The following is a 26,561-nucleotide window of genomic DNA, read 5'->3' as shown; positions in this document are numbered from 1 at the left end:
GAAATACCGAAAATGCCAATGTGCAGTCATTGCCAAAGCATCAAGATTCAGAGAAGCATTTGGATTCATTTATAGCTGTTTCTTGTTTGGGCCAAGAGAATGGACGACATCATATCAAATGATCTCCAAGGAACGAGCTAAGAAGGTGATCCAGCTTCGATTTTGATCCCCATCAGTCGAAGCTAATGGTTCAACATGATATAGGAATTCCAAGCTTTGATTTCGATACCATAGTAACAAACAAAGTGTAGCCTAAAATGCACTTAATCACATATTCCCCTCTTCTTTTATCATACACATGAAAAATAAAGTAAACTTTTAAAGATCATATTGTTAGGTGACAATATTTTGTAGGATGTAGCATGGCAAGCTTGTTACTAGTTATCAGTGTTTACTATTTAAATACTATATCTTGGTGTTCGCACTTTTAAATTTTCGTCTTTCATGTTCATTTTCATCCCTATATAATTCCAATTTTGTTAATTTGAGTGCCTATATACTTCAAAATATATATTCTTTCATTTGGTTCACTCTCAATATTGATTCATCTTGGAGTATGAAGTTTTAAAAAGTAATATTTTGGTACCTTAAAAATGAAAAAGGGAAGGAATTGAAGAAATAAACTAATAGTATTTAATTTAAATAATGTTAAGAATAATAAGTGTAAAGCATTATATAATGGTTGGTATGTAGTTTAGTTTGATTTAAAAGGGTGTGGTAAGAGAAAGAATCCAATGAGCGGAGAAAGAGAAGGAAAAGAAAAGGAGAAGGAAGAAGACAAGCCAAAGGGAATTGTAATGCATAGAAAAAATATGAAGTTGGGAGGTGATAAGATAAAGAGCACTAGAAAGTTAATTAAGAAAGAAATAATTAATGGGTTGTGTTAATATTAAATTGTTGTAATTTGGAAAGTGGAATTATTGGGTTATAATTACACGAATCGCCTCAGTTATGACATATTAAGAGATTATTGGGAGGAGGGGGTTCCAGATTTGTATATCTAACTATAACCCATATATGTATAATCCCACCCACATTATCCCTTCCTTTTCCCTTTCTCGCCTACCCTTTTCCATCTTCTTTATTCTTATTAACATTGTCATGAGAAGGCCAACTTTGGATTAGTCCTGGAAAAGGAGCCATCCATTAAGAAAAAAAACCCATGAATTGTGTCCTTCTGTGTAATATTTTCATTGATTTTCAATAATTATGTTTTACAGCAGACAGATATATAGGATTGATTTATGCACCAAAGATTATTCTATTGTAGTGTGTGTATGTGTGTATATATAATCGGTGGGGTGTCCACTTTATTCTGCGGGGGTGAAAACCGCCCAGTCTAAAATATTTAAAAGTTGTAAAAAAGAAGCATAGAATATAAGGATGATTCTGTTATTTTTACATTATCTGAAGTATGGGTATGGTTGTGAGATGCAATAAATTATTAAAGTCAATTCGTCAAACTAATTTTAATAAAAATGGCAGCGGCCGGCTGCCTGCTAAACCAATAAACATATAGCAGTTGACCCATTCATTTTCCTTTTTCAATACACTCAAGGGATCTCAATAGGAATGGATTTATTAAGCAGCCCGAGATATGTCTCTCTCATATTATGGAGTTTTGTAATTTAATAGTAAATTTGAACCATCAAATTACAATATATATTATTTAATACTTTATTTTTACTTAATTTTACTTAATTCTGATTTTGGGTAAGGGTTTTGGTCCAATTTCAAAATCACCTCCAAATATCATAAAGAAGAAAATTTGATTTTTCTTCTTAAATTTTGATGATTATTTTAAAAAAATATATAATTTGTTTTTCTAAAAGAAATATAATTTTTCATTTAAAAAAAACTATATAAAAATCTAACTTATTCGCTGGTGTCCTCATTTGTTATCTAATAAATGTTTAGAAAAAAATGCAACAAAATCAATGACCAAACTTTCATTCTCTCAACAATATTTTAAGAAAAAGTTATTTTTTTCTTTTTTATGCAATTTTTAAATTCACATATTTACATTACAAAAAATCATGCTGAAATTTTCGGTCTTGCTTTAATAAATCTTTAAATCGACACAATTACTAGTTTTATGGTTTAGATTGATACAAGCTTCAAAGTTCAGGAGTATAAATTGATATTGCACTAAAATTTCTTAAAAACTTTCTATATGACAACTTGTGATTTGTTTTTATTGACGACCTACATAAAGATGGTTATGTGATAACGAGTCACCGAATGTTTTTTTTATATATTATTTAATTTTTACGTACATGTGATGACAGTGAAATACATCAATTGGATACACACCATGACACTGTTCACTTAAACAAAACAAAACAAACTTTTTATGTGTGTTGGTATGGTTGATATTAAATATTATTTTAGAAAAGGGAAAATAACAAATGGTTTAGCCTAAAATATTGGAAAATGGGTTTGGAAAAGGCTGTGGCCATCAATAGCAATGGAGGAAAAAGCTATGAATCTTAAGGTTATCATATCACGTTCTAAACCACTATTTCCACTAAATTAATTTCTTTTTTTTTTTTATGTTTACTTTTTTCTTTTTGCTTTTTATTTTTAAAGCATTATTTATTTATTTATTATTATTGTTGTTATTTATCGTTCAAACTTCATATGAATCTATTAATGAGATTGTTTAGTCTTTAGATGATGTGCATTGAGGAAGGTAGGTAACTATTTATATTTTTTACTCAATGTTGTTTACATCAAAATTAATATAATACATAATATGATAAAATATAAAACTTATAGGCATGTGCAATCCATTATTGAATTCTTAATCCAATTCTTATGACAAATTACAAAAACTGTTGTACCACTATAAAAATTAGGGGCTCTTTCACCGCATGACAGCATTGGTATATAGAACACTTTCGACATCACCTCCCTAATCGGTAATATTGAAATTTCCAAAGCCCGACGTTGGGTTAGAACAAGGACCTCATTCCCGATGCATTTTGTGCGTTACAAGATATTTTTAAATTTATTATTATTATTTTGTTGTAAGGTACTCTTTTGGAATCCTTTTCAATTTAAGTTAAATCAAATTCTGAAAAACATCTTATTGAAAATTAATACAAAATTATTAAAATACCAAATCCTATTTACATTAGAAATTAAATCCAAATATTAAACAATTACAAATTCTAGATTAAAAAATTAATTTAAAAAATTAAAAATATGCATTATCTTTTAATCGCCATGGACGCCATATATATTTCTACGGGCTCTCTGACATAAAAATAAATTTAGATAATTATTATCGATAACAAATTAAACAATTTGATGGTTCTCTATGTGCCCAACTCATTTTCTCAATCATCTTCTTAATTTCTTCTATTTGTTGGACATGCAACTTCGATTTTGTTTGTCGTTCTTCAATTAATTGTTGAGCGCTGTCAATGTGAGCTTTTAATTTGCTATTAAACTATCACACTAGCTATTATAAAAGTTTGAAATTGTTAAGAGTTTGCAATTACACTACTAAACTTGTAGTATTTGTACTATACTATAAAATCGTGAAATGAGGACTTTTATTTTTTTATTTGGATAAGTATGAAGGCTTGATTATTAATTCTAAAAGTTTAAGGTATATAATTGTAACTGCTACTGTGTAATGGTTTTTGAAATTTGTCCAAAAAAAACTATGTCTAAGCTTTTTGCTTGAAGTTGAGAGAAATGATAAACTTCTTTTATAACATAGGTCTAAGTTCCATTTGATCTATGAAACGCACAGATTTAGATACGGTATACAAATGTGATAGGATAGGAAGATACATCAATTTTTAAAAATGTAGGATATTGATATGTTTGAAAGATATATACGCTTTTTTCTTTAAAAATATATATATCATACATGTGAATTTAACTTAAAGATAATAAATGTAGTTCACTAAATAACGAAAAATCATAAAATGCCACGCTTAATTACAATGATAAGAAATACAATAAAAAAAAAACAACATAATAATTATTGAAGCACAATAATCAATAAAATGCAAATAAGAGGGACACAAATTGATTAGAGAAGAGAATGGGAGGAAAAGTATGAATTGAAGATAAACAAAGAACTTTTTTCGTTAAAATTCTTTGCAATATTTGGGAGGGTTATATTTTACAAAAACTTTGTAGAGACTCAAATATGATAATAACAATCAAATGATCCTAAGATTTGGTCTTTTATTTTTTTCTTCTTTTAGTTTTGGATGAGAGAATGAACATTTTAAAATGTGTTGCAGGTATATGTTGTTATTTTAGTGTACTTGTTAATATTATGTATATCATCGTTTTTGAGTGAACTTGTTGTTGAATAGAAAATTTTGAGACAAATCACAAATTGCCACATCATTTACTAAATTAACGATAAAACGTACAAATAATTGAATTTGGAATTAATTAAAAAATTGACATGTGTCCTAAATTAAAATTGTAAACATAAATTTGGCCAATTTCGATAATACCACATGTTTTCACCATAATCGTTGGATCAAGTTAATTAGGTTCAATTAAATATTATTTACTTGCACTAAGTTCCATTGAGCCAAAAAAAATAAGCTTAATTGAGTCAAAACCCTAAATATGACCTAAATTCATGTGGTTGAGTCCATAGATCTGGTCCATGGACCAACTAGGCTCAAACCTATAAAGCCCACTAGAGAACTCTATAAATAGAGGAGTTCTCATTTGAAATGGTGGAAAATTTTTTACTCCAGAAGATATAGAGAGAATTCTTCCAATAGCTAGAAGACTTCCTAACTCCTGAAGTCGACCGCCCTCGAAGATTAAAACTCATTTAACTTCAAGAACATCACGTGCTCCGCATGATTTTTTAACTTACTTGTTAGAAAATGAACCTCAAACATTTAAAGAGACCATGTTAGAAAACGAACCTCAAACATTTAAAGAGGTCATGTCCTCTCCTAAAGCTTCATATTAGAAAAAGGTTGTGAATAGGTTTTCAGACTAAAAAACAAAGGTCCAGATGACTGATTTATTCCAGTGAAGCTTGACGGTCGGTCGGAAGTGATATAGCGATATTGGCTCTCTCGATAGAATCCAAAATCAGGCGATCGAAGGACTGTTAGAGGGAATGAAGTAGCTCAAGTCTTTAGAGACCTGAGTGGCTGTCTGCCAATTGGGCGATAAAAGGTCACCAACCCTAATGTAATGTTCTGGTTATATGGATTTTAGATCTTCCCCGCCTGACTGAATAATGCACTTTCCATGAGTTTATTATGCATAACCATACTTGGGAACTAGTTGATCTTCCATTAGGAAGTAAACCACTTGGTTGCAAATGAATTTTCAAATGAAAAATGAAGACCGATGGGTCAATAGATAAATATAAGGTAAGGCTTGTCGCCAAATGTTACAAGCAACAAGAAGGACTTGACTATTTTGATACATACTCACCAGTTACTCAAATTACTTCCATTTGCATGCTTATAGTAATATCAACTTTGCATGAATTTGAGATACATCAGATGGATGTCAAGACGATATTTTTAAACTGTGAGTTAGATGAAAAGATCTACATGCAAAAACCTGAAGGGTTTGTTTCTCCCGGTTAAGAAAAGAAAGTTTGCAAATTAATTGGGTCTCTTTATGGACCAAAACAAGTACCAAAACAATGACATGAAAAATTTGATAGTGTAATGATGGCCAATGAGTTTAAAATCAATGAATGTGACAAATGTGCATATGCCAAAAGCAATGAGAATGACCATGTCATTGTGTGCTTATATGTTGATGATATGCTAATTATAGGTAGCAATATTAACATTATTAAGGCAACCAAACAAATATTAACCAATAAATTTGAGATGAAAGACATGAGTGTCGCAAATGTTATTCTAGGTATTAAAATTTCTAAAACCCCACAAGAGTTAGTGTTGTCTCAATCACATTATGTTGATAAAATATTGAAGAAATATACAAATCATGATATTGTGATTACAAAGACCCCAATTTATGCTAGTATCCATTTAGGTAAAAATAATGGAGATAGTATAACACAATTAGAATACTCTCGCATCATTAGTAGTTTGATGTATATCATGAGTTGTACACGTCCTGATATAGCGTATGCTGTAAGCAAGTTAAGTCGCTATACAAGTAATCCAGGTCAAGATCATTGGAAAGCTATCTTGAGAATTTTGGGATACTTTAAGCATACTAAAAATTATGGATTACACTATACTTGATATCCTGTTGTACTTAAAGGTTATAGTGATGTCAATTGGATATCGAGCACTAAAATCTCCAAATCCACAAGTGGTTACATTTTTACCCTTGGAGGTGGTGCTGTATCTTGGAAATCTTCTAAACAAACATGTATAGCACGATCCATAATGAAATCTGAATTTAAAGATTTAGACAAGGTTGGAGAAGAAGCAGAATGACTTCAAAATGTTTTGGAAGATATTTCGGCCAACTGGTCTAAACCAGTGTCTCTGCAATATATATACATAATGATAGCCAAACAACTATTGGAAGGGCATAGAATTGTATGTATAATGGTAAGTCTCGTCATATACGACGAAGACATAATACAATCAGGTAACTACTCTCTAGTGGAATTATCACAATTGACTTTGTGAGGTCAAAGGATAATATATTAGATCCACTTACTAAAGGCCTAACTAGGAATTTGATTGAAAATTTATAAAAATAGAATGAGATTAAAGCCTATAATATGAAGTTATGTAGAGAGGCAACCCAATCTAGTTGACTGGAGATCCCAAGATCTAGGTTCAAAGGGAAAATCGACCTCTAAATAACACAACAAGCACTACAAGATTTAATCCATTCTACGAATGATGAGGTAGTGTTATTACGGTTTTAGGGTAAGCTTTTATGCTTTTAATGATTTCTGCACGTGATATTTATTAATAAAAAGAACATATACGATGTTCTGTACAGAAATCACCTATGTGAATGTGAAAGAGTCGCTTCTGTGAGAATTTTAAGGCAAAATTCTCTAAAACACTCATGATACCAGGCGGTGTTCAAGGCCAAAATGAACACAAGCATGAAAACAAACTTTGTTATAACAAGAAACTGTGTAATATTTATTGTTTTAGTTTACTCTAGAACAGTTGACAGTTCAAAGCATCATGTCCACTGATTAACCAAGTAAACTTAGTTGATGTTCTCTAGGGAAAGTTTAAAGTCTATACTAATTATCCTCATGCAGGTTCTCCATTGAAAATTTTCGAAAGCTTATTTTCTTCCATTTGTCAATTTACCATTTATGAGGGGATTGTTAGCATAAATGGTTATTATTTGTGATTCTTCATGAATGGATGCATCATGGTGGATGTATCATTTCATGAAAAGTGTTAATAACTAAAAGACATGAATTTTCGAATGGCCACGAATAAGTCTATAAATAAGTTGTTTTGGTTGAGAGAAAAACCACATCAATAATCCTTGGTCTTCTATAAATAAATTTCTCTTCATATCCATAATCTTGACGTTTGGTAGATTTTCACAATGTTTAGTTCGTTGATCTTCTATATGAGGTGCTCCACTTAGAAAAAAGGTGATATGTTCTATCATGGGAGACAATACTCTTTATACTCAAGCACTAGGGTGAGTATAATTAGTTTGACTCAGATCTATATTTAGGTATGAGCTTTTGTTTATTGTGATGAGTTTACGTTTTTGTGAAAAGAATCTTCATAATATATTTTGATAATTTGTATAACATATTTACACGTGAGTATATGTTGTCATTATTTATATAAATATTGATCAATAATAACTACATAGGTCACATTATTCTTAATTTAAATCAAATCTAACAAATAAATCAAGATATGCATTAAGAAAAACAATGTTATCTTCCATTTATTTATTTTAATATCGAAAGCAACCCAATTTAAGAACATTAGATACGACGGTGGTGATAACTAAAACTCAATTAACATTATTGTATTTGAGCCAAGTTATCTATTTTAAAACGAAAAGATATTAAATTTAAGTTAGAGGTCGGCAATATTAGATCTTATCCAACTTAATCATAGTAAAAAATATATATTAAATTATTATAATCAAACTAACTTAATCCCACTTAACCTTTATTAACTAACTTTGGCTTACTATCCTTCGTCATTATCGCCGAACTAATCTAAAAATATGTCTTAATAAGTTACTGATCTATATTAAGGTTGATTATGAAATTGAGCATTTGATAAATATGATTATGTAAATGCTAGATTGATTATGAAATTTAGCATTTGATAAATATGATTATGTAAATGTGACTACAATATTAAATTAGATATAGGATCAATAAACCAAAGGACTGATTAGGAGAAGTTAGAATAAACAACTCAACTACTCCAAATAATAAATATTATTTATTAAATAATTATTTTTTTATGTTTATCGATTACCTTCTTCTTTTATTCAATATTTATTTTTTAACGATTATCGAATAACTTTATATTTTCTTCTAAAAGATATTTTATATTTACTTCTCCCATTTTCAAGTAATTTCATTTTTTTCCTTTAATCCACATTTTATATTTTTTAAAATCTATGAATGATAGATAATATTGCAAACTTACACGAGGTTGATACAAACTTACACGCACAAGTTTGAATCTTCAATTCTTCAAAATTTCAATTCTTACTTCAACCAAGAATGCTTCAAATGAATGACAAATGTCTTCTATTTATAGAGAAATTTTATGGGCTTTAGGTAGACTTGGGCTTGGGTCCGTTTGCTTGTTGGGCTTGAGCCCATTTGCTTATTAGACTTGAATTGGGTTGGGTTGATTAAACTTAATTCAAAACCCAATAAAAATATAATTATCACAATATTTGCTGAATGACGTGGGAGAATTTAATTGGCAAAAATTTATTTTTCAACCTAATGTTATCATTTTTCATTTTTGTATAACTTCATTTTATAATAAACAATTTACAATTATTTTATATGTAAATATGTAATGCCCCTTTGTTTTGTAATTAACATTTGACATTATTTTGTGGTTGTTTTACAATTTGTTTAAAACTCTATTCTCACATCAAGATTTAAACGTAATATTTTACAACGTTGTCTTACTCTATATAGAAAATGATGTTTAAAGTTCTTAAATACAGTTTAGTTTAGTTAAAACCAAACTTTCATTTAACTAATTATAATAATTTTTACGAACTTCTATACATTGATATTTATATTTTGAGTATTTGATCCTTGATGGGTATTTTCAAGACAAATCGTAGATGAAAATTCATGGACTAAAATAGTAATTTAACTAAAATAAACTATAATTTATTTTAATACAACTATAGAGAATTTGAACCATTTTTTTTTGTTACTAAGATAGTACGTGAATGAATGAAGTAAGCTCTTTGTCATCTATAAATTCACTTGCTCCACTTGGATTTTAAAAGATCTCAATTTGTCCCTCATTTTAGTATTGATTACATGATTGTTAAACAAAATTAAAAGAGAGAAGAGAAAAAAAGATTGATTACATATTTCTAAAAGAAATTGAAACAGTCTAGCCTAAATTTAGAGTTTGAAAAACAAGAAAATGAAAAGGAAATTATGATGTCATAAATTAAAGAAACTGAAATAGCCTAGCTAGATTTTATATAAATATTGCATTTTCCTAAACTTATTATTGGTTTTTTTTTTTTTTTTTTTACCATTTTCTAATTCTTTTGAAATGTATTAGACAAATATGGGATCAGAAAACTCGCCCTATTCCAGATACAAGAACTTTGGATCAGGTACTAGTTAACGGAAGTACTTGTTTGACCTTCTTTAGCATGATCAGGTACTTAAATACTAAAACTTGATTTCTTTATACGTTAGTATTTGTTTACAATATAATATGTGATGTTTCAATTATTTGACAGCCTTACAAAAATGTAATGGACAATTTGTCCATTTTTTTGTAAGAACGGTCAAAACATATGACAAACCATCGATCCTCTCATATGTTTTCATATTGGGAGTGACATTATCTTGATAGAGTGATCAGATAGTTCGGTTTTTAAACAACATATCTCATCAAAATGCAATATTGAGCCACTTCTACATGACATTGACTTAAGAAATACGAATTGGTGAGAGCATGTTTGCATATTTGGTACTACGATAGCAACCTCGTAGAAGATCTATTGCGATAGATGTATCGATTAAGCAATTCATAGAGATGTGACTCAACTGGTAGAATAATATTACGAGGCATGTCATCATTCGATTGACTACAACTTTGTATCATTTGGTACATAATGAAATTATTATATAATTACCTTAAATTATACAATATATTTAAGTATGGAAGATCTACATTATATATAAGATATACATATTGTACCTCCATCAGTTCATAGGGGATATGCTCGAGTGAAAAATGTTGAACTTGATGAGGTTTATCATAATATGGAAGAAGTGCCTCGTATGACACAAATTTAAAGCCAAACTGGTTATGTTAGGCCGAAGACACTGATGTTAACATCTAACTTAGGGTATTATGATTAAGGGCATGAACATAGTATTTTGATTTAAGAATCAGTATATCTTCTTCATACATTGATGTCAATCCATCAACTTTATACACGTACGGGGCTGTGGAGAACATAACGAATATATATACTATGAATCACTGGCAGATGTATCCAATCTACAAGAGTACCAACAATCGTGTATTTTTAATTATTATAAATTTTCATAATTAAAAAAATGGAAGAGAATTGAAAATTTCATTAAAAATTTAATTGTTACAAATTTTAAAATAAGAAAGTTAAAGAAAGAAAAAATATGGTGCCTAAGAAATGAATATTAAAAAAATTTGGTTTTTGATAGAAGAGTATAGTTTGTAGTTTGAACCCTTGATACAAGAGACAGTTGAGAGGGAAGATCTAAACATTTTGGAAGGTATCCTATTTCTTTAATCTTTTTATAAAAAGAACAATATTGATCCAAATTTCTCTTCAAAACCTAACATATGTTTAATTTTTTTAAAAAGAAAAAAATGGTTGGATGTGAACACTTGACCATTTTCGGAATACCACCAACTGATAAACCACGATATTACTTTAAACTTTTTTTTGTTCAAATACAATATTTTTGTGAAACCTCCGTTTTTTAATATGATTATAAGTTTAGGGTTTAGAAAACTTCGATTGTCTTTAATATATTTTTGTAGACATTTTTGCATCACATCATCTAAATGAAATGTAATCTTGTTTCTTTGTTTATTAAATTGTCAAAAAAAAAAAAAAAAACATTTTACAAAATATTTAATAGAATTTTGTTCTATAAATAATTTGTCAATATATTTTTTCTTTTCTTTTCTTTTTTTTTTTTTTGTAAGAAAACCTTTATTTTTCAATTTATTATATTTAAGGTTAAGTATTTTTTATTAAAGTAAATGTTATTTGTCTCTAGGTTTATTTTGATGGTTTTGATTATCTCATGATACAAAAGATTTAAATTAAAAAAATCACAATAGGTTTTTCTACTTTTTTATTATTATTATTGATCTTCTAAGACACATTTTAAAAATCGCAAAATATTGAGACCGTTTACAAAATATATCAAAATTCATCTGATCTTCTTTTATCCAATCCTCTGTTTATTTACAACTTGTTGTATTTTCATTTTGTAATTTTTTTTTATTTTTTATACACAACCATTTTTCTAGAAGGAATATAGTTATTTTTATTTTATAAATTTTTGTGATAATAACATCCTAGTTCGTTTATTCAATTATTTGATTACCTTGTTAATTTGGAACTTTAATTTAAACCAATATATATGGTAACAAAAAAATTTATTCTCTTAATTTTAAACTTTAATTTATATTTTCTGTCATTTAAATTTATTCTTTTTATTCAAACTTTAATTAAAATAGAATATCCTTTCTTTTCTATAATATGTTAAATGTTATGAGTATAAGTTAAAATTATAATACAATGAAATATAATATAAAAACTTAAATGGTAGTTTACTTCTTTCTTTTTTTTTTTTTGCAGTAACCAAGTGGTCGGTTTTGGTTCATGTGAAAGAAAAAAATCTACAAAAGAAAGAATAACATTTGATCTTGATTGAAAAAACTACAAAACTCTCCTAATAATTAGTTTGAAATAGTTATATAAAGATAAATATGGTTTCTTTTTCCTTTTCTAGTGTTTTTTTTTTTTTATAATGTATGTGATTAATAATCACGAATAAATAATTAATATTGTATGTTGTGGTCTTATATATATATATAGAAAACAAAGATAAAATGTGTAATTTATATTCTTAAAAAATGATCATATGTTTGGAGTGTTAAAAAAAATCGGTAACATGACCAACCCATAATACCCCACCTGTACGGGTTGGTTTGGGTTAAATTTTGTGTTGGATTAGAAAGTTGGAGAAAAAACAAGTTGAGTCGGGTTGCCAATTTGTGCAAGTATGGGATTGGATTGACCCGACCCAACTCGTTTATGTGTATATATATAATATATATATGTCAGCATTGCACCTTGCATAATTACGGAGAGATGAAAATGATAATTTGTGAGTGTATCATTAGGACCTATAAAGCTAAAATCAGGTGACATTTGCAGCATACTAAACTCTCACAACACACGTTTGGTAGATGCGTCTCAACAATATGAAAGTAAATCATAGGACTCACGTAAGTCTACATCAATTGACCATTATGACATGGATCAGGAACCAATGTCATAATGTAGGGTGTGTATGGTGTCTAATTAATCGATTAAAAAACAAACATAAGTATGCAACAAAAAACATACTTAGACAACATTCATATATAATATTTTACTATTTGCAAGTGTATCAGTCGATCAAATATCATTTGGTACGTCAACAACATATTTGCAGATTGTTCTGATGATGGTAGAACACCACTTCATCTAATGCCGGAAAGAAATTATTAATAAGTTATGCATGATATAATTTTTATTTAAAAAAAACAATATATACATAAAATAATACTTGAAACTCAAAGATCGACCAATTGGTGCCTGTAGAGGTATGTCTGGTGCCACAATAAGGAATCTGTCATATGTCCATACTCGTAGCAACATTAATCGGCGAGCAATATCTCTAAAGATTGTGCATTACTCGCTCAACACAATTCCTTATACAACCATGCGAGGCATGCAGTGCCCCAAGCATACGTAACAGCATGGTCGAAATCACTTAAAAACGGAAGAAACATATAGTGGATCATAGTGTTTGTTTTGTCAACAAACAAAACCCTGTAATCAGTTGCTGTACACATGAGCAAATCTCTGAACGCTCACAACATCAACATTCGATCGCGAATTTATGAATTGTTCTGCCAAACATGGAAGACTCAGCCATTGAGCTTTCATGCCAAACGATAAAACTTCCAAGTAATCTTCGTAGAGTACATTCCAATTATATCTCAACAATCCTATCACATGCTCACCATCCACTAGTGACCGCAACATCCTATGGTGTGATCGTGCATTTCCCACGAGACATATGAAATGTCTAGGTCTCTAGTCTTCAACGCTCGACCAAAGTAGTGATCAAGTGCTAGCATTGCATGAATCCTATCTGTGAAAACCTTATAAATTCAGCAGCCTTTAAATATGACACACTACACTGATCGAAGAGGATCGAGTGCTGGGATGCTGTCTTTCTCCTTCGACAACTTAAAACAACTGTTTCTAAGGTATCTCACATAGATTTTGAGCGATGAAACATTTTGTAGATATAGTTGGATAGGATCAACCAGATTAAGTTTCATTGTGCAAATAACCTAAAAGAATATTTCGCTAATAACATAGATGTATGCTAATAATTGGCAAAATTTACAACTAACAAATAATTTTCCTATAATCAAACAATTTTCCTAAAATCAAATAACATACTTCAAATCAAACAATTTCCCTAAAATCAAATAATATTCATAAATTAAATATTTTCTCTAAAATCAAATAACATCCCTAAAATAAAAAAAAATATAACTAAAACAAATAACAAACATAAATTCAAATTATTTTTACAACAAAATCATATACATGGTCTACGACTTAGTTAAAAAAAATACTTTGTGACGAAAAAATTGAAAGGCAAAATGGAGGAGTGGAAGACTTTTTTTTTTTTGTGAAAGTGGACTTTAAGAAAGCCTCTTGATGACTGATTTTTGGTGAAGAAGAATGAAGGTGCTTATATGTCTTTATGAAAGATGGAAGGTGAAATCGACCGGGAGATAAGGCATATTTGAAATGAGAATGAAAGGCAGAAGGCTCAGGTTTTAGGTTTTAAAGCAGTGTACACGACTTCCTACATGCAGGATAAGTGGTAGACACATGTGAGCGAAGTTGTGTACGTACACGACTCCGGTTGGATGTCGTGGGTCAGGTCCACGACTCCCAATCATATTTTGACCCCTAGACGTGTACCAGATCCATGATTTCGGGTAAATTCTAGTTTTGTCAATATTATTTTAAAATACGTTATTAAAAAATATAGTATTTTACTAAATAGTTGAAAAAAGAAAAAAGAGAAAGGAACAACCACATTTTACTAAATAGTTTCAAGCACAATACTTCACAACAACAACTATATTTATTCGAATACCTAAAATCAACTATATTTATTCGAATACCTAAAATAAAACATGAAGATGAAAAAAATGAAGAATTTTTTTAAAGCGATGAAAGATGAACTTTTACTTATTAAATGTATTCTTGTTTTCTTTTCTTCATTTTTTTTCGAAGTTCTTTTAAGTGGTATTCTTCTAATTCTTCTTTTTTTAATGACTGTTTTTTTTCTCTAATATCTTTCTTCCATCTTTTATGGATTCTTAGTACATTCTTTCTCTTCCTACATTTCGACTCTTCCTTTTTCTTTTGTTTCTAAGCATGCAACCTTGTAACACAAATAAAGTGTAGAAAATCAAGTATGGAGAGCCGAACATGAAGGAGTGATTATGTAGTTGAAGATGATGAGCCAATTGGTAAATTGAAAAAGCGCTTTCAAAACTCATCTGTACCAATAGTGATGGATTCATCCATAAAAATGACTTAAACTGACAAACATAATTACCACTTAAATATCTATAAATATTATTTATTGATTGATTTTGTTTATAGATATTATATAAAGACCGTGAAGTTGAAGGTATGAAGGGGTATATACTAAATCTGCCCGTGCTTACAACCAGCCAACCCTCCATCTTAAGTCCCACCTCTTCCCTTTGCTTACTGCTGTCCTCCTCCTCCGGCCACCACGCTCATATGCACGCACGGCTACATCTTCAGCCTTTTCAACAGCCGCGAAAAGACTCCGCACCTGCACACGTTCACCCTCCATGAATCAACCACCACCTGGCTCTCTTTCTCCCAGTCTTTGAGTCGGCCATCTCCTTCACGGGCATATTTGTGATGGCAACACGAATTCATGACACGACGAAACCCACGAATTTGACTTCCATTTCTTTCATCTCCATTTGAGACTTCAGCGTGAACAGCTGCATCACGTTTTCGACGACTAGGCGTGTCTTATAGCAGCAGTTTTGCCTTCAGGGTAAGCTTTCGACTGTTACCCACACTCCAATTAGTGGGGTGCCTATTACGTTTAAGGTCTAATTCTGCCACTTTGGACACCAACGAGCAAGGTAAGGATTGTTGCTTTAATTCTTGTTGGGATTAGATTATTAGTCTTTGGAATTTTATGCGGTTATGTTTTGGAAAATTTACAAGTGTTCCATTAAGGTCCGGTATGTTTGAACACACTTTGGACTATGTCGAACTCAGAATGAAGTATGTTAGATCAGGAAGTTTTCTGTTTTTAGTTTGGACTATTTCAGACTGGTGGATTAATGTTTATGGTTGTTTTTGGGTAAGGACATTCCTGTTGAACATGTCTTGATTTCTATTAAGCTCTTCCAATTAAGTTTTAGTTTGTAAAATTTGTCTTGATTGTTTAGACCTTTCAAGGAAGCTGGCATTTGTATAGCTTTTGTTTTGGTTGCTCATGAAAACTTTTGAAAGGTCTGGATGGTTTGATTTGATGAATCTACTTGTTTTCTTTCAAATGTTTTTGAACAACTCAATAGGTATTGTATGGATAAGCCAATTTTGTTTTGGGATTGTATGCTTATTTTGTAGTAGTCAAATTTGGAATTGTTGGTATATGATATATTTGAAACTAATTTGTGAGAACATGGTATGACATTCCTTTGGAATGAGGAATGTGTATGTTGCAACTTGCACTCGCATGATCTCACATTTCAATAGTTGACTGTTGTTTTGGTCGATTACTAATCAGCATCACTGAATGAATGAATGACTGGTGTTATTGATGACTGACGAGTATCGACATATGTTGGGTACTCAAACTATGACTCTTTCTCACTCTCTTAAACAAAGTGTTGATAGAATGAGGTTTCCGAGTTCGAAAGTATTGAAGTATTGAAAATTTTGGTTTAGGAAAGTATGAATGTTCTATTTTGCCTTTCTAAAATGTTTTAGATGAATGATTGGGTGATAGTTCTAAGAGAAGTTAAGTTTGATGTTCTACCGCACGGCATCAATGGATGTTTATCTTATGATGTGATAGTTTGATTTACAAATTGTTTGTAATAACTTGCTTCTGCAGATTTGTGTAAGTTGTAGAAGTTTATAATGGTTATGTTTTTTGTATTTTTGTTGTAATAGTTGTATTGGAAAACACGGGATATTACAGCTGGTATCGGAGCAATGGTTTAAAGTTGTAGACTCTAGTGACGTATGGTTAACCAATTGGTATATAAGTTCATGTTAGAATATTATGTTTGGAGTTGGGAAAAATCAGAACAATATTTGAAAGACTGAAATTGAGTGATAGTAACCGGTGTCATGGAAAAATGAAAAATGACAGATTTAAATCAGTTACACACCGTGTATTCTCATCACTGATTGACTATGTTCCCTCCTTTGCTCCAACCCAAACTTCAAACCAAACATCCACTTCTCTGTCATCAGCTTTACAGCATTACATCAATTCAGATGACCCTTCCCATGGCCTAAAGATTCATGCCCATATTCTCAAAACTGGCTTCATACCCAATACAAATATCTCCATTAAGCTCCTCATATTGCACCTGAAATGTAAGTCATTGAAGTTTGCACGCCAGGCATTCGATGCATTGCCTCAAAAGACTCTTTCTGCTTACAATTACATGATTGGTGGGTACATGAAGATGGGAGAAGTGCCAGAATCTCTTCCTCTCGTACGTGAGCTCATTTGTTCAGGTGAAAAGCCTGATGGGTTTACATTTTCAATGCTTTTAAAGGCATCTACCCTTGCACGTGAGGACTTTGTACCGCGTAGTTTAGGACGAGTGGTTCATGCTCAGATATTGAAGTCAAATGTCTCACCAGATGATGTACTTTACACAGCACTTGTTGACTCATATATTAAGAACGGTGATGTATATATTGCTAGGATGGTGTTTGATTTGATGTTGAAAAAGAATGTGATATGTTCAACATCAATGATTTCGGGATATATGAATCGGGGGTTGGTGAAAGATGCTGAAGAAATTTTTAGAAAAACTGTTGAAAAGGATATAGTTGTATTCAATGCAATGATTGAAGGTTATAGTAAAACACATGAACATGCCAAGAAATCACTTGAGTTTTACATTGACATGCAACGTTTGTGTTTTTCACCAAATATTTCAACATTTTCCAGTGTGATTGGTGCTTGTTCAGTGTTGGCAGCATTTGAAGCAGGCCAACAGATCCAATGTCAACTTATGAAGACTAAATTCTTCACAGATATTAGAATGGGAAGTGCTCTTATTGACATGTACTCCAAGTGTGGAAGAACGGACGACGCTCGTCAAGTGTTTGATCAAATGCAAGAAAGAAATGTCTTCTCATGGACATCTATGATAGATGGATATGGCAAAAATGGATACCCAAGTGAAGCACTTGAGCTCTTTTGCATTATGCAAGAGAAACACCAGATTCAGCCAAACTTTGTTACCTTTCTTAGCGCTCTCTCAGCTTGTGCACATGGAGGGCTAGTAGAGGAAGGCTGGGAAATTTTTGAAAGCATGGAGAGAGACTACTCATTGAAACCAAAAATGGAGCATTATGCATGTATGGTTGATCTGCTTGGGCGTGCAGGAAGTTTACTTCAGGCATGGGAATTTGCTATGCAAATGCCTGAGACTCCTAATTCTGATGTATGGGCAGCTCTACTGAGCTCAGCCAAGCTTCATGGCAACGTTGAAATAGCCTGCATGGCTGCCGATGAACTATTTAAGCTGAATGCTGATAGTCGACCAGGGGCTTATGTGGCATTGTCTAATACTTTTGCAGAAGCTGGGAAATGGAACAATGTTAGTGAACTTAGAGAGATTATGAAGATAAAAAGAGTTAAATGTAAAGGTAGCAGTTGGGTTGGGGCTGGTGATGGCAGCTTATGACATTACTTGTTTGGTCAAACAAGTGCTTAAAAGTCGATAACTAACTATGAATATTGTAGGATATTGCTATTATCCCAGAAGAACATCACCAGCACAACAAGAGTTGACAATGTCCTTGTCTAGCCACTCATGTTTGAACTTTTCTTCCTTTAGGCATTAGCGCATACTATTATATTGTCTAATTTTTTAAATATAAAAAGTGCAGGTTGGCCAGGCCGGTAAAATAAGATTCATTGAGAAACGATGTTGGGTCATGCTTATAACTGTCTATAGTGGCGTTCATTTCAATGAGGAGCTTTAGAATTGCTATAAATTATAGTACAAAAGTGATAACATTGGACATGACGATCTTCAGGTTCTAGTTGAATGCTTCTTTGTCAATATAAAGAGCAATAGATTAGCTTATAATTAATCATGTGTTGCTGCTGCTCTGAGAAATGTAACTGCAGGCCTCTCGGCTTCCTTCTCAGCTTACCGTTTGCCTTTCTCTCCATTTTTGTTGGCTTCGTTGGTGTTGTTATTTGGATCGTTGGGTTAGTATTGTACTTGTGTACGTGGAATATCTTTCTCATTTTATAACTATTTTGTTTCGGGTCTTTTGTTGTATAAGTTTTGCCAATTCATATTTTTCTATTTGGCTTTGCAGATCGGTTCTAAGTTGCATATGTCCTTGCTGCTTTTGTGTGACTGTGGTAATCGAGTTTGCATTGGCTTTGATCAATGCTCCAATTTTAGTCATGAAATGGTTCACCTCCAAAATCCCCTGTTAGGATCTGTTTGCTTGAAGATTATATAACATATATTTATCCAATCTCTATCAGATAATAATGTACTTGATTGTTGCCACTAAGCTTGTTCAACAATTCAAAGGCATTAATTGCCATTATTCATAGCTAGTGATGTTTAAGAGTTCTTTTTTGTTACATTCTTGTTTCTTAGTTTTTGAAGCGTATGAATAGAAAACATAGCAATTGATGATAAATTATGTATCTTGTTTATTATCATCCAAGACGTAAGATACGCATTTCAGGTACATCAAATAAACTATTCCATTTCCATCATAGAGAATTTCAACACAACTATTAGTAAAAGCCTCTTTTATCTTCTTGATCTTGGTGAGAGTGAAATACATCTTTTAACACAGAATGTCACAAACACACACAATGTTGCAACAATATGAATAACAAATCAAACAAATGGATTAGGTTCCTCTATGTGAGAATCTCTTCCACCAAACTTAGTTTCGTATCAAGATAATCTAGAGAACACCTCACTAGAAGTGTACAAGAAGCTTCTCTAGTTTATCTAGATACAAGTGCACAATTCTTTGAGTTAATAAAACTACAACTTAGTTCGATATCCAAATTGCAATAGTAAAACCCTCGTACTGGTCTCACTTCAAGCTATTTTTCTCAAACGCAAAACTACACCGATTGTATAATTGAAAGGTAGAAGCCCTAATCAAAGTAGAACACACAAATAAATATATCAGCTTCTTTTGAAAAGATAACAAAAATTAGACCAAGATCTTTTCTGACACTAGAAGGAAACAGTGTAGACAATAATAGAACCCTAAACTTATAAAAAAAAATTCTATTAAAAATGGAACACCATGCTCAAAATCAAGAACAAAACTTGGACCACAATGGCCAACCTCTCGACTGTAAGCATAGTCAATATTGGTGTAATAGCAAAAACGTTTAAGTAATATTGTAGACCCAATCGTACGTTAAATGCAATAAAAAGATGGAATGAAAAATACATTACATTGAAAAACTCTGTTGATGTCTAGACAGGATTGTCCATTGCTAATCATTGCCCATTGGATGCAAACATGTTAATAGTTTGCACCAAACTCTGATTCAAAATCCCTTTTGTCTTGCATTCTGATTTTGATATATAATGTGCATTGAGTAGATCAATCAAATTGAAAATTATTACAATCATATAAAATCATTCTCTATCTTAAACTCCAATTATAAAAATAAAAATCTGTTAGATTTTGTACCACACTCAATTATAAAAAATAAATCTATTAACTTTTGTACCACCCCACGTTATTTAATCTCACTTTCAAACTAGAGACTACAAAAAGGAATTTAACTAGAGTTAGCTTTCGAACTAGGACAACATGAAACAAAGCTATGGACTTTTTTTGTGGTCTATTGTGTCTACTTAAAAAATTTTCAATGTGAAACAACTACCCTTCTAATATTTTATTGAAATTAAACCTTCTGTCTAAAAACGTTTGGAAGTTAAAAAGTTTATTATGTGATTGAATGATTGATAGAAAAGCTTTCAAGTTCAAAAATACACCTTCGGAATCCAAGTGTCAAGACAAAGTGGAAGATTACAACATCAAACAAAGACCGCTGATTTCACACAAATAAATTCATGAAAACCAAATTATTTGGCAATTTGCCTCACTGAGAAAAAAGATTACAGCACTATCCATCAAATCAAAATGTAAAATTAAATGGGTACAAGACTGTTGAATGAATAAACCAGAAGTTCATTCCTAAACCTGTAAAATTCAATTATATCCATTTTGTTGCTCCTATTCTCTGTACCATCCAATGAGTATCCAATAATACAATCGTTACCTGTTCGGTTCCTTATTTTCTTTTGTAAAGAAGAAAGAAAAAAAGAGTTGTCTCTGAAATTTTGACAGAAAACTCAGAAAGTTTATTTGAATCTTCACATGGTCAAGAGAGCAGCATACATGAGCTGATTCCATGTATCTGGCAATCCAGGAAGGCACCAGTGACTGCAATCTGTCCCAGAATGCTCTCCGTTATAACCGGCGGGATGGGCATCTTTTCGTAGTTGAGAGAGCGTGGTGATGTCAAGCAAGTAAACAGGTACTTTTATTCTACTCAATACTCTATTTACAACATCTGCTGCTGGTGGTGCTCCTCCTGGGTACATTGATCCAGCCAACGGCTCACTCTCTCCATTGCAGTTCCTTTTTGGCTGATTCCATTCCTTTCCCCTGTTTCATTACAGGTCAACTTGAACATGATGACAAAGCAACAAAGAAGAATCTAAATATTTGAAACCAATCTAAAGCTTAAGCTTCTCTGTTTGGTGTTTATAAATCACTTCGAAGATGTTTGAGACAAGACGTGGAGTCGTAAAATTTGGAAAGACATGAAATGCTAAATATTAGAAATATTTGGTCACAAGTACGGTCTACAAACTCCTTGGACCAAACAAGGAGTAGAATTTGGAGTTTGGAACTTTACTCCCTCAAGTTTGACCTCTTTGGCCAAAAACGAGATGCTTGGGACCAAGAGTGAGGTTGCTTAGTGTGCGGAGTTGGATTAATTTTAGAGCTAGTAAGTCGTGGAATTTATGTTTTTAGTTGTAAGACTCACAACTTCTTTGTATAAAAGAAGCAGTACTAAAGTTGATAACTCAACTGTCCCAACTCCTATTTAAAAAAAATGCATCAAACCGGGTATGTATAGGAAATGAAAATATGGTAATATCTTATTCACGATTTGGTGGGAAATTAAACCAAGATGTTGACATGAATCCTTAGAATAATTTGGTAGAGATTGATTAGAAAGGATCAAGTGTCACTTACAAATAGTGGGTAGGTGAGATTCCTTGGAAGAAGACCTTTGTTTTTGTAGGATCAACATTAAGGTCAACCCATCTGCCCCATGTCGTCAATCCCTTGTAAAATGCTACCAAACGGTCCATGTCTTGATACCGTGTTGCCCCGTCTTGTATCAAATCCCACCTGCAAATTACACCAACACTCCTCTATTATGTCTCTTCACATAAATATTTAACAAGAGTCATATGGTAGTCCTACGCTTGAGAGTCTCCTTTATGCGTCCACCAATGCCAAGAGTTGAAAACCAAAACGTCCATCCCTAGCCACGCCTTTCCAGCCTCGATGGAGTCTAGTTTTAGGACTCGACCAACGTCCTCTCTCACTATGTCCACAAGATACGGTGTTCGATATAGAAGCAATGTCACTCCATAGTCCTGTTCATACACAATGTATTTTTACTTTATTCATAGTTCTTGCCAACATTTCATATACCATATATCTTTTGAACTTGTTTTTTCTGAATTTCTTGTACAACACCAAATTCCAAAAACAAAACCTAACTTTTAAAAACATTTATTCAAACATTATAGAAGGAATAAAAAAAGGAGGGAATTTTTATTTTCATATCCTTATAAAGTAGATGCTGTCAATCTCAATTGGATTCAAAACTCAATCTCAATGCAATCATTATAAAAATAGTCATAGATCACCAAATAAATGAATGTTAACAAGATCCAAAATTATGTTTCACAAACCATAAAGTAGAATGAACACAGACAAAATAAAAACTTATTTAACTTCTCAGAGTGTGTTTACCATAAAATAATTTTACATCTTTATCCTTTGATGGCCACCTGCTTTCTTTCTAAAATAAAGAAAATTACTCATATTTTAAAAACGAATGAAGAAAGGGGTATCCGACATGTCGGCATAATGGCCACCGTCAGCGAGTTTAGGCCAAAATCGGCGATCACAGGCTGTCAGTGCTCTGCTTTGGGCCACGTAATACACGTGGCCACCGAAATTGCCACTCTCTTTGGCGGGCCATACCCATGCAAACCCTTCACTAATTTTGGTTTATAAATTTAATAAATAAGAAAATATATAATGTTTACAAAAGAAATAAAATGATGCATTTGGTTGCTCTCCCAATCAAAATGAAAAGATTCTCAACCTTATGTTAAATTTCATTTCTAAATGAGAATACTTTTTTTTTTTTATCATTGGACACATATTCTCTGTCTAATAAATGTTTCAATTTCAAACCTCTCCAATCTATGACCAAATTTAATGCAACTTCCCAAACTTTTTCTCATTACAAAATTTTAGTTATTATCATCTCCATCTTTCATTCCTCTTCAATACAGTTATTTTTACAACCAAAATACAAGAGATTTGTTGATTGGAGAGGTTTGCTTATTTTTATTACTTTTTGTTTCTTTTCAATTGGTTGTTTGCTGAGTGAAAAAAAAAGCATAATATTTTATTTTCGAAAAAATTTATAAATGTGTTTCTTAAGTTGTTCTATTTACACATATCTTGAAATATAAGGCTACAAAAAGAATTTTGAGAGATTTTTTAGAAAGGAAGATTAATTATTTTTTTTAAAAAAAAGAAAGTTTAGTACTTGAAGTTTGTATATTCATGTACTTTTAAATATCTCATTCTAGCTTATTTATTGATTTTTATACTAACAATATTTGTATTTTCACTATAGATTTTTAAAACATAATTACTATTTTTTAGGAGTGGAACTAACGGTTGAAAATTAAAGAGACTAAAATTAGTCATTTAAAAGTACACTAACCAAATTTAAAATATTCCAAAATGGTATTAATCAAAAGAGTATTTTAACCAACAAAAAGTATTATTAAATAGTATTAAGATTAAAAAAAATTACTAAACATCAATTTAGGTAAGAAATTCATTACAAATTAACATTATTATAAGCTAAGATTCTAAGAGCTTTTTAAGACATGATGTTAAATTATAAATGTGCTAATGGTTAAACTAAATTACAAATTAGACCATTGGAATTAATATTTTAAACTTAAAAAGGATCATTTCCTTCAGTAATAAAAAAGAAAAAAAAAACTAAACAATGGAATTTAATAATAAACAGTATTCAATCACATTTATCAACTAATTTCATTTTTGCATTTAAACCTTTAACGTCTTGAAGAGATTTCAATTTCTTCATTTAGTTGTAATTTTCACATTTATCCAATGACATTATCGCACTTGGTATTTTAGAAAATTAATCTTACAACTCTATAGGTTAAACTCATAGATATTGACATGTTAATCGTGGTTAGTGTGTCAAACAACTCTAAGAATTAGGTATTAAGATAAAGGAAGTAGAGAAAAGCAAGAGGTGAATGCTTAATTCAAACATGTGATAGCGTTGGCAACGAGGAAGTATGTGGTTTGAATTGTTTGAAAGAAAAGGGATGTGGAGAGTAAAAAAGTAGAGGGAAAACCTGAAAGACGACAGAGGAGATAGAGTCTCTTCTGAGGAAGCTTGTTTTGGCATCAGGCACCGACGCATGTAGCATACACGACAGCGATTCCCACATATTCAAACTCAGTGAGTCACCCACAAACATTATCTTTTTCCCACTCCATCTCTTCAAAACATCCACCCCATCAAATCTGCACAAACGTACCCCAAAACCAAATTCAAAAATCCTTCTTTTCCTCCCCCAATTTCAGGAAGAAAAAAAAAGTTATATATGTGTGTATATCCCTTTTTCCCAACCCCATCATTAAACAGCATTAAAAAGAAAAAAGTAGACTAAGAGAATAAGGTGGACCTTGGAAGGTTACATGAGTCGGGTCGCCAAGAGTATTTGAGGTAAAGGGAATCGGGTCGGCCATATTTTTGGCAGTCAAATTCAGAATCTATGAAAGGGCATGAAGATGAATTGTAAAGAGGGAAAGATGGGTCTATTACCCATCTTCCTTGAAATAAATTACAACCATTTGCTTGTTTTCTTCCTTTCAACATGCTTCTTTTGTTGGGTTGTGCAGTTACTGCAGCTTCTGCTTGCTGCAGAAATGGCAACCATGAACTTGAAGCTTGAAGAAGAAGAAACAGAGATAAAATAACTCTGCCCCAAAAACCAAAACCCATTTCTTGGAGTGGTTTTTGAAAATGGTGGAGAATATATGAGTTTGAAATAAAGATATGAATGTGAAGGTTTTCTTTTAATTAGTATATACTGAAGTGTGAGTTGTGTTGTTTATATAGGGAAGTGGCAGCCGGAGTGAGTGAGTCAGTGAGTGAACGAGGAGAGACAGGGATATATGGAAAGACAGAGAGAGAGAGAGAGAGAGAGAGTTCACATGTTTAGGTAACGTGCGTTGGATAAAAATCATTGACATTTCTTTAACATTATTGGGTTCAAAGCAAAGATAGGATTATCGAGAAGAGAGAAGGAAAAAAACCCAATTAATTAAAGGTAGTATTTCTAATTCGTGTCTTCATACATTTGATTTTCTTTATCACGCTCAAAACAAGGAATTAAAGCATTTTAAGAATGTCATAAATTAGAATTCGATAAACAAATATAGGTTTAGATTAGAATCATCGCCTAAACATATTTAAATTAAAATGCACTCATCTTTCTTGGGCACATAGGTCTGCATAACCAAAATATTGGTCCAATAATTTTGGTTGAAATTAAGAAGTAAAAAGGCATAGGTCTGCATGGTCACGGGGGCATTTTACCCTAAACCAACCATAATGCAAGTCAAGTCCTCCACACGTGACCCCATTGTTTTGTTTCTTCTTTACTATTTAAACCTTCCTAATATACGTAGCCCTTAAATATGTTATGAATTAAAATTCGTATTTAATTCAAAAAATTTGTTAGCTAGATAGATAAGTTTATACCAATTATTTAATAAAATATGTTAAATATGGAAATGAGAAGATTTGTTTTGATATAAAGTGTATAGTTTTTGTTTATGAACATTTTAATAATGGCTTTATTATTGTGATTTGTGAATATTGTTTTTAATTAGTGCGTGAAAATACAGAAGATAATGGGAAGAGTAATAAAAAGAATATAATAAGAAAGAAAACAAGAGGATTGATGTAATGTGAAAGGAAAGTTGAGAAGAAAGAGCGGTTAAGTGACAAAACCATTGTGGCAAAGAAGAGAGAAGAGAGAATATGAAATTATGATATCCAAACTCACAAGTGGGGTTTAGCCTTTGCATTTTCCTTCCTCAACCTTCTAAAACCTAATTTCACTCACCAAACTCAAATCCCATTTTTCCATTTCATTTCCTTTCAAACTTCCAACACCCCATCATTCCTTGTCCTTTCTCAATAATTCAACGCATCAAACACCAGACTAATTCAATCTATTATTTTAAATTTTAAAGTCTCAAATTCATTTTCGAATTTCAAACATCCAACTCACGTAGAAGGTATTTGATCCTTTGACTTCACAACCTAATTTTACTATAAATTTTCACATCATCCTAAACGCAACGATTTGATTGACCTATAAACTTAAGCTTAC

General features: G+C 31.4%; 3 protein-coding genes across 5 annotated transcripts; 2 read left to right on the top strand and 1 right to left on the bottom strand.

The window, feature by feature from the left end:
- Nucleotides 1-15,165: 15,165 nt before the first annotated feature.
- LOC101207611 (pentatricopeptide repeat-containing protein At1g28690, mitochondrial) lies at nt 15,166-18,590 on the top strand. Of its 2 annotated transcripts, none has more exons than XM_011659544.2 (2): nt 15,166-15,571; nt 16,705-18,590. In XM_011659544.2, the coding sequence occupies exon 2, from the start codon at nt 16,893-16,895 to the stop codon at nt 18,462-18,464; it is 1,572 nt and encodes a 523-aa protein (XP_011657846.1). In that variant the 5' UTR covers nt 15,166-15,571; nt 16,705-16,892; the 3' UTR covers nt 18,465-18,590. The 2 variants fall into 2 exon arrangements, with proteins under 2 accessions (XP_011657846.1, XP_004149063.1); XM_004149015.3 differs by having other exon boundaries at nt 15,166-15,662.
- A 234-nt stretch (nt 18,591-18,824) lies between these two features.
- Nucleotides 18,825-19,446, top strand: LOC101203267 (signaling peptide TAXIMIN 1). 2 transcript variants are annotated; one of them, XM_004149002.3, is made up of 2 exons: nt 18,825-18,997; nt 19,111-19,446. In XM_004149002.3, the coding sequence occupies exons 1-2, from the start codon at nt 18,879-18,881 to the stop codon at nt 19,232-19,234; spliced, it is 243 nt and encodes an 80-aa protein (XP_004149050.1). In that variant the 5' UTR covers nt 18,825-18,878; the 3' UTR covers nt 19,235-19,446. The 2 variants fall into 2 exon arrangements, 1 of the variants encoding a protein (XP_004149050.1); XR_004215163.1 differs by having other exon boundaries at nt 18,855-19,014; nt 19,111-19,223.
- A 1,368-nt stretch (nt 19,447-20,814) lies between these two features.
- LOC101203509 (protein trichome birefringence-like 37) lies at nt 20,815-25,330 on the bottom strand. Its single transcript, XM_004149003.3, has 5 exons — nt 24,843-25,330; nt 24,510-24,681; nt 22,288-22,463; nt 22,054-22,212; nt 20,815-21,456 (listed from the first exon to the last, which is right to left on the bottom strand). The coding sequence occupies exons 1-5, from the start codon at nt 25,160-25,162 to the stop codon at nt 21,162-21,164; spliced, it is 1,122 nt and encodes a 373-aa protein (XP_004149051.1). The 5' UTR covers nt 25,163-25,330; the 3' UTR covers nt 20,815-21,161.
- Between the last annotated feature and the right edge of the window lie 1,231 nt (nt 25,331-26,561).

Source organism: Cucumis sativus, chromosome 1, assembly GCF_000004075.3.
Source record: "Cucumis sativus cultivar 9930 chromosome 1, Cucumber_9930_V3, whole genome shotgun sequence".
NCBI lineage: Eukaryota > Viridiplantae > Streptophyta > Magnoliopsida > Cucurbitales > Cucurbitaceae > Cucumis > Cucumis sativus.
This window is presented reverse-complemented; position numbering and strand designations above follow the sequence as displayed.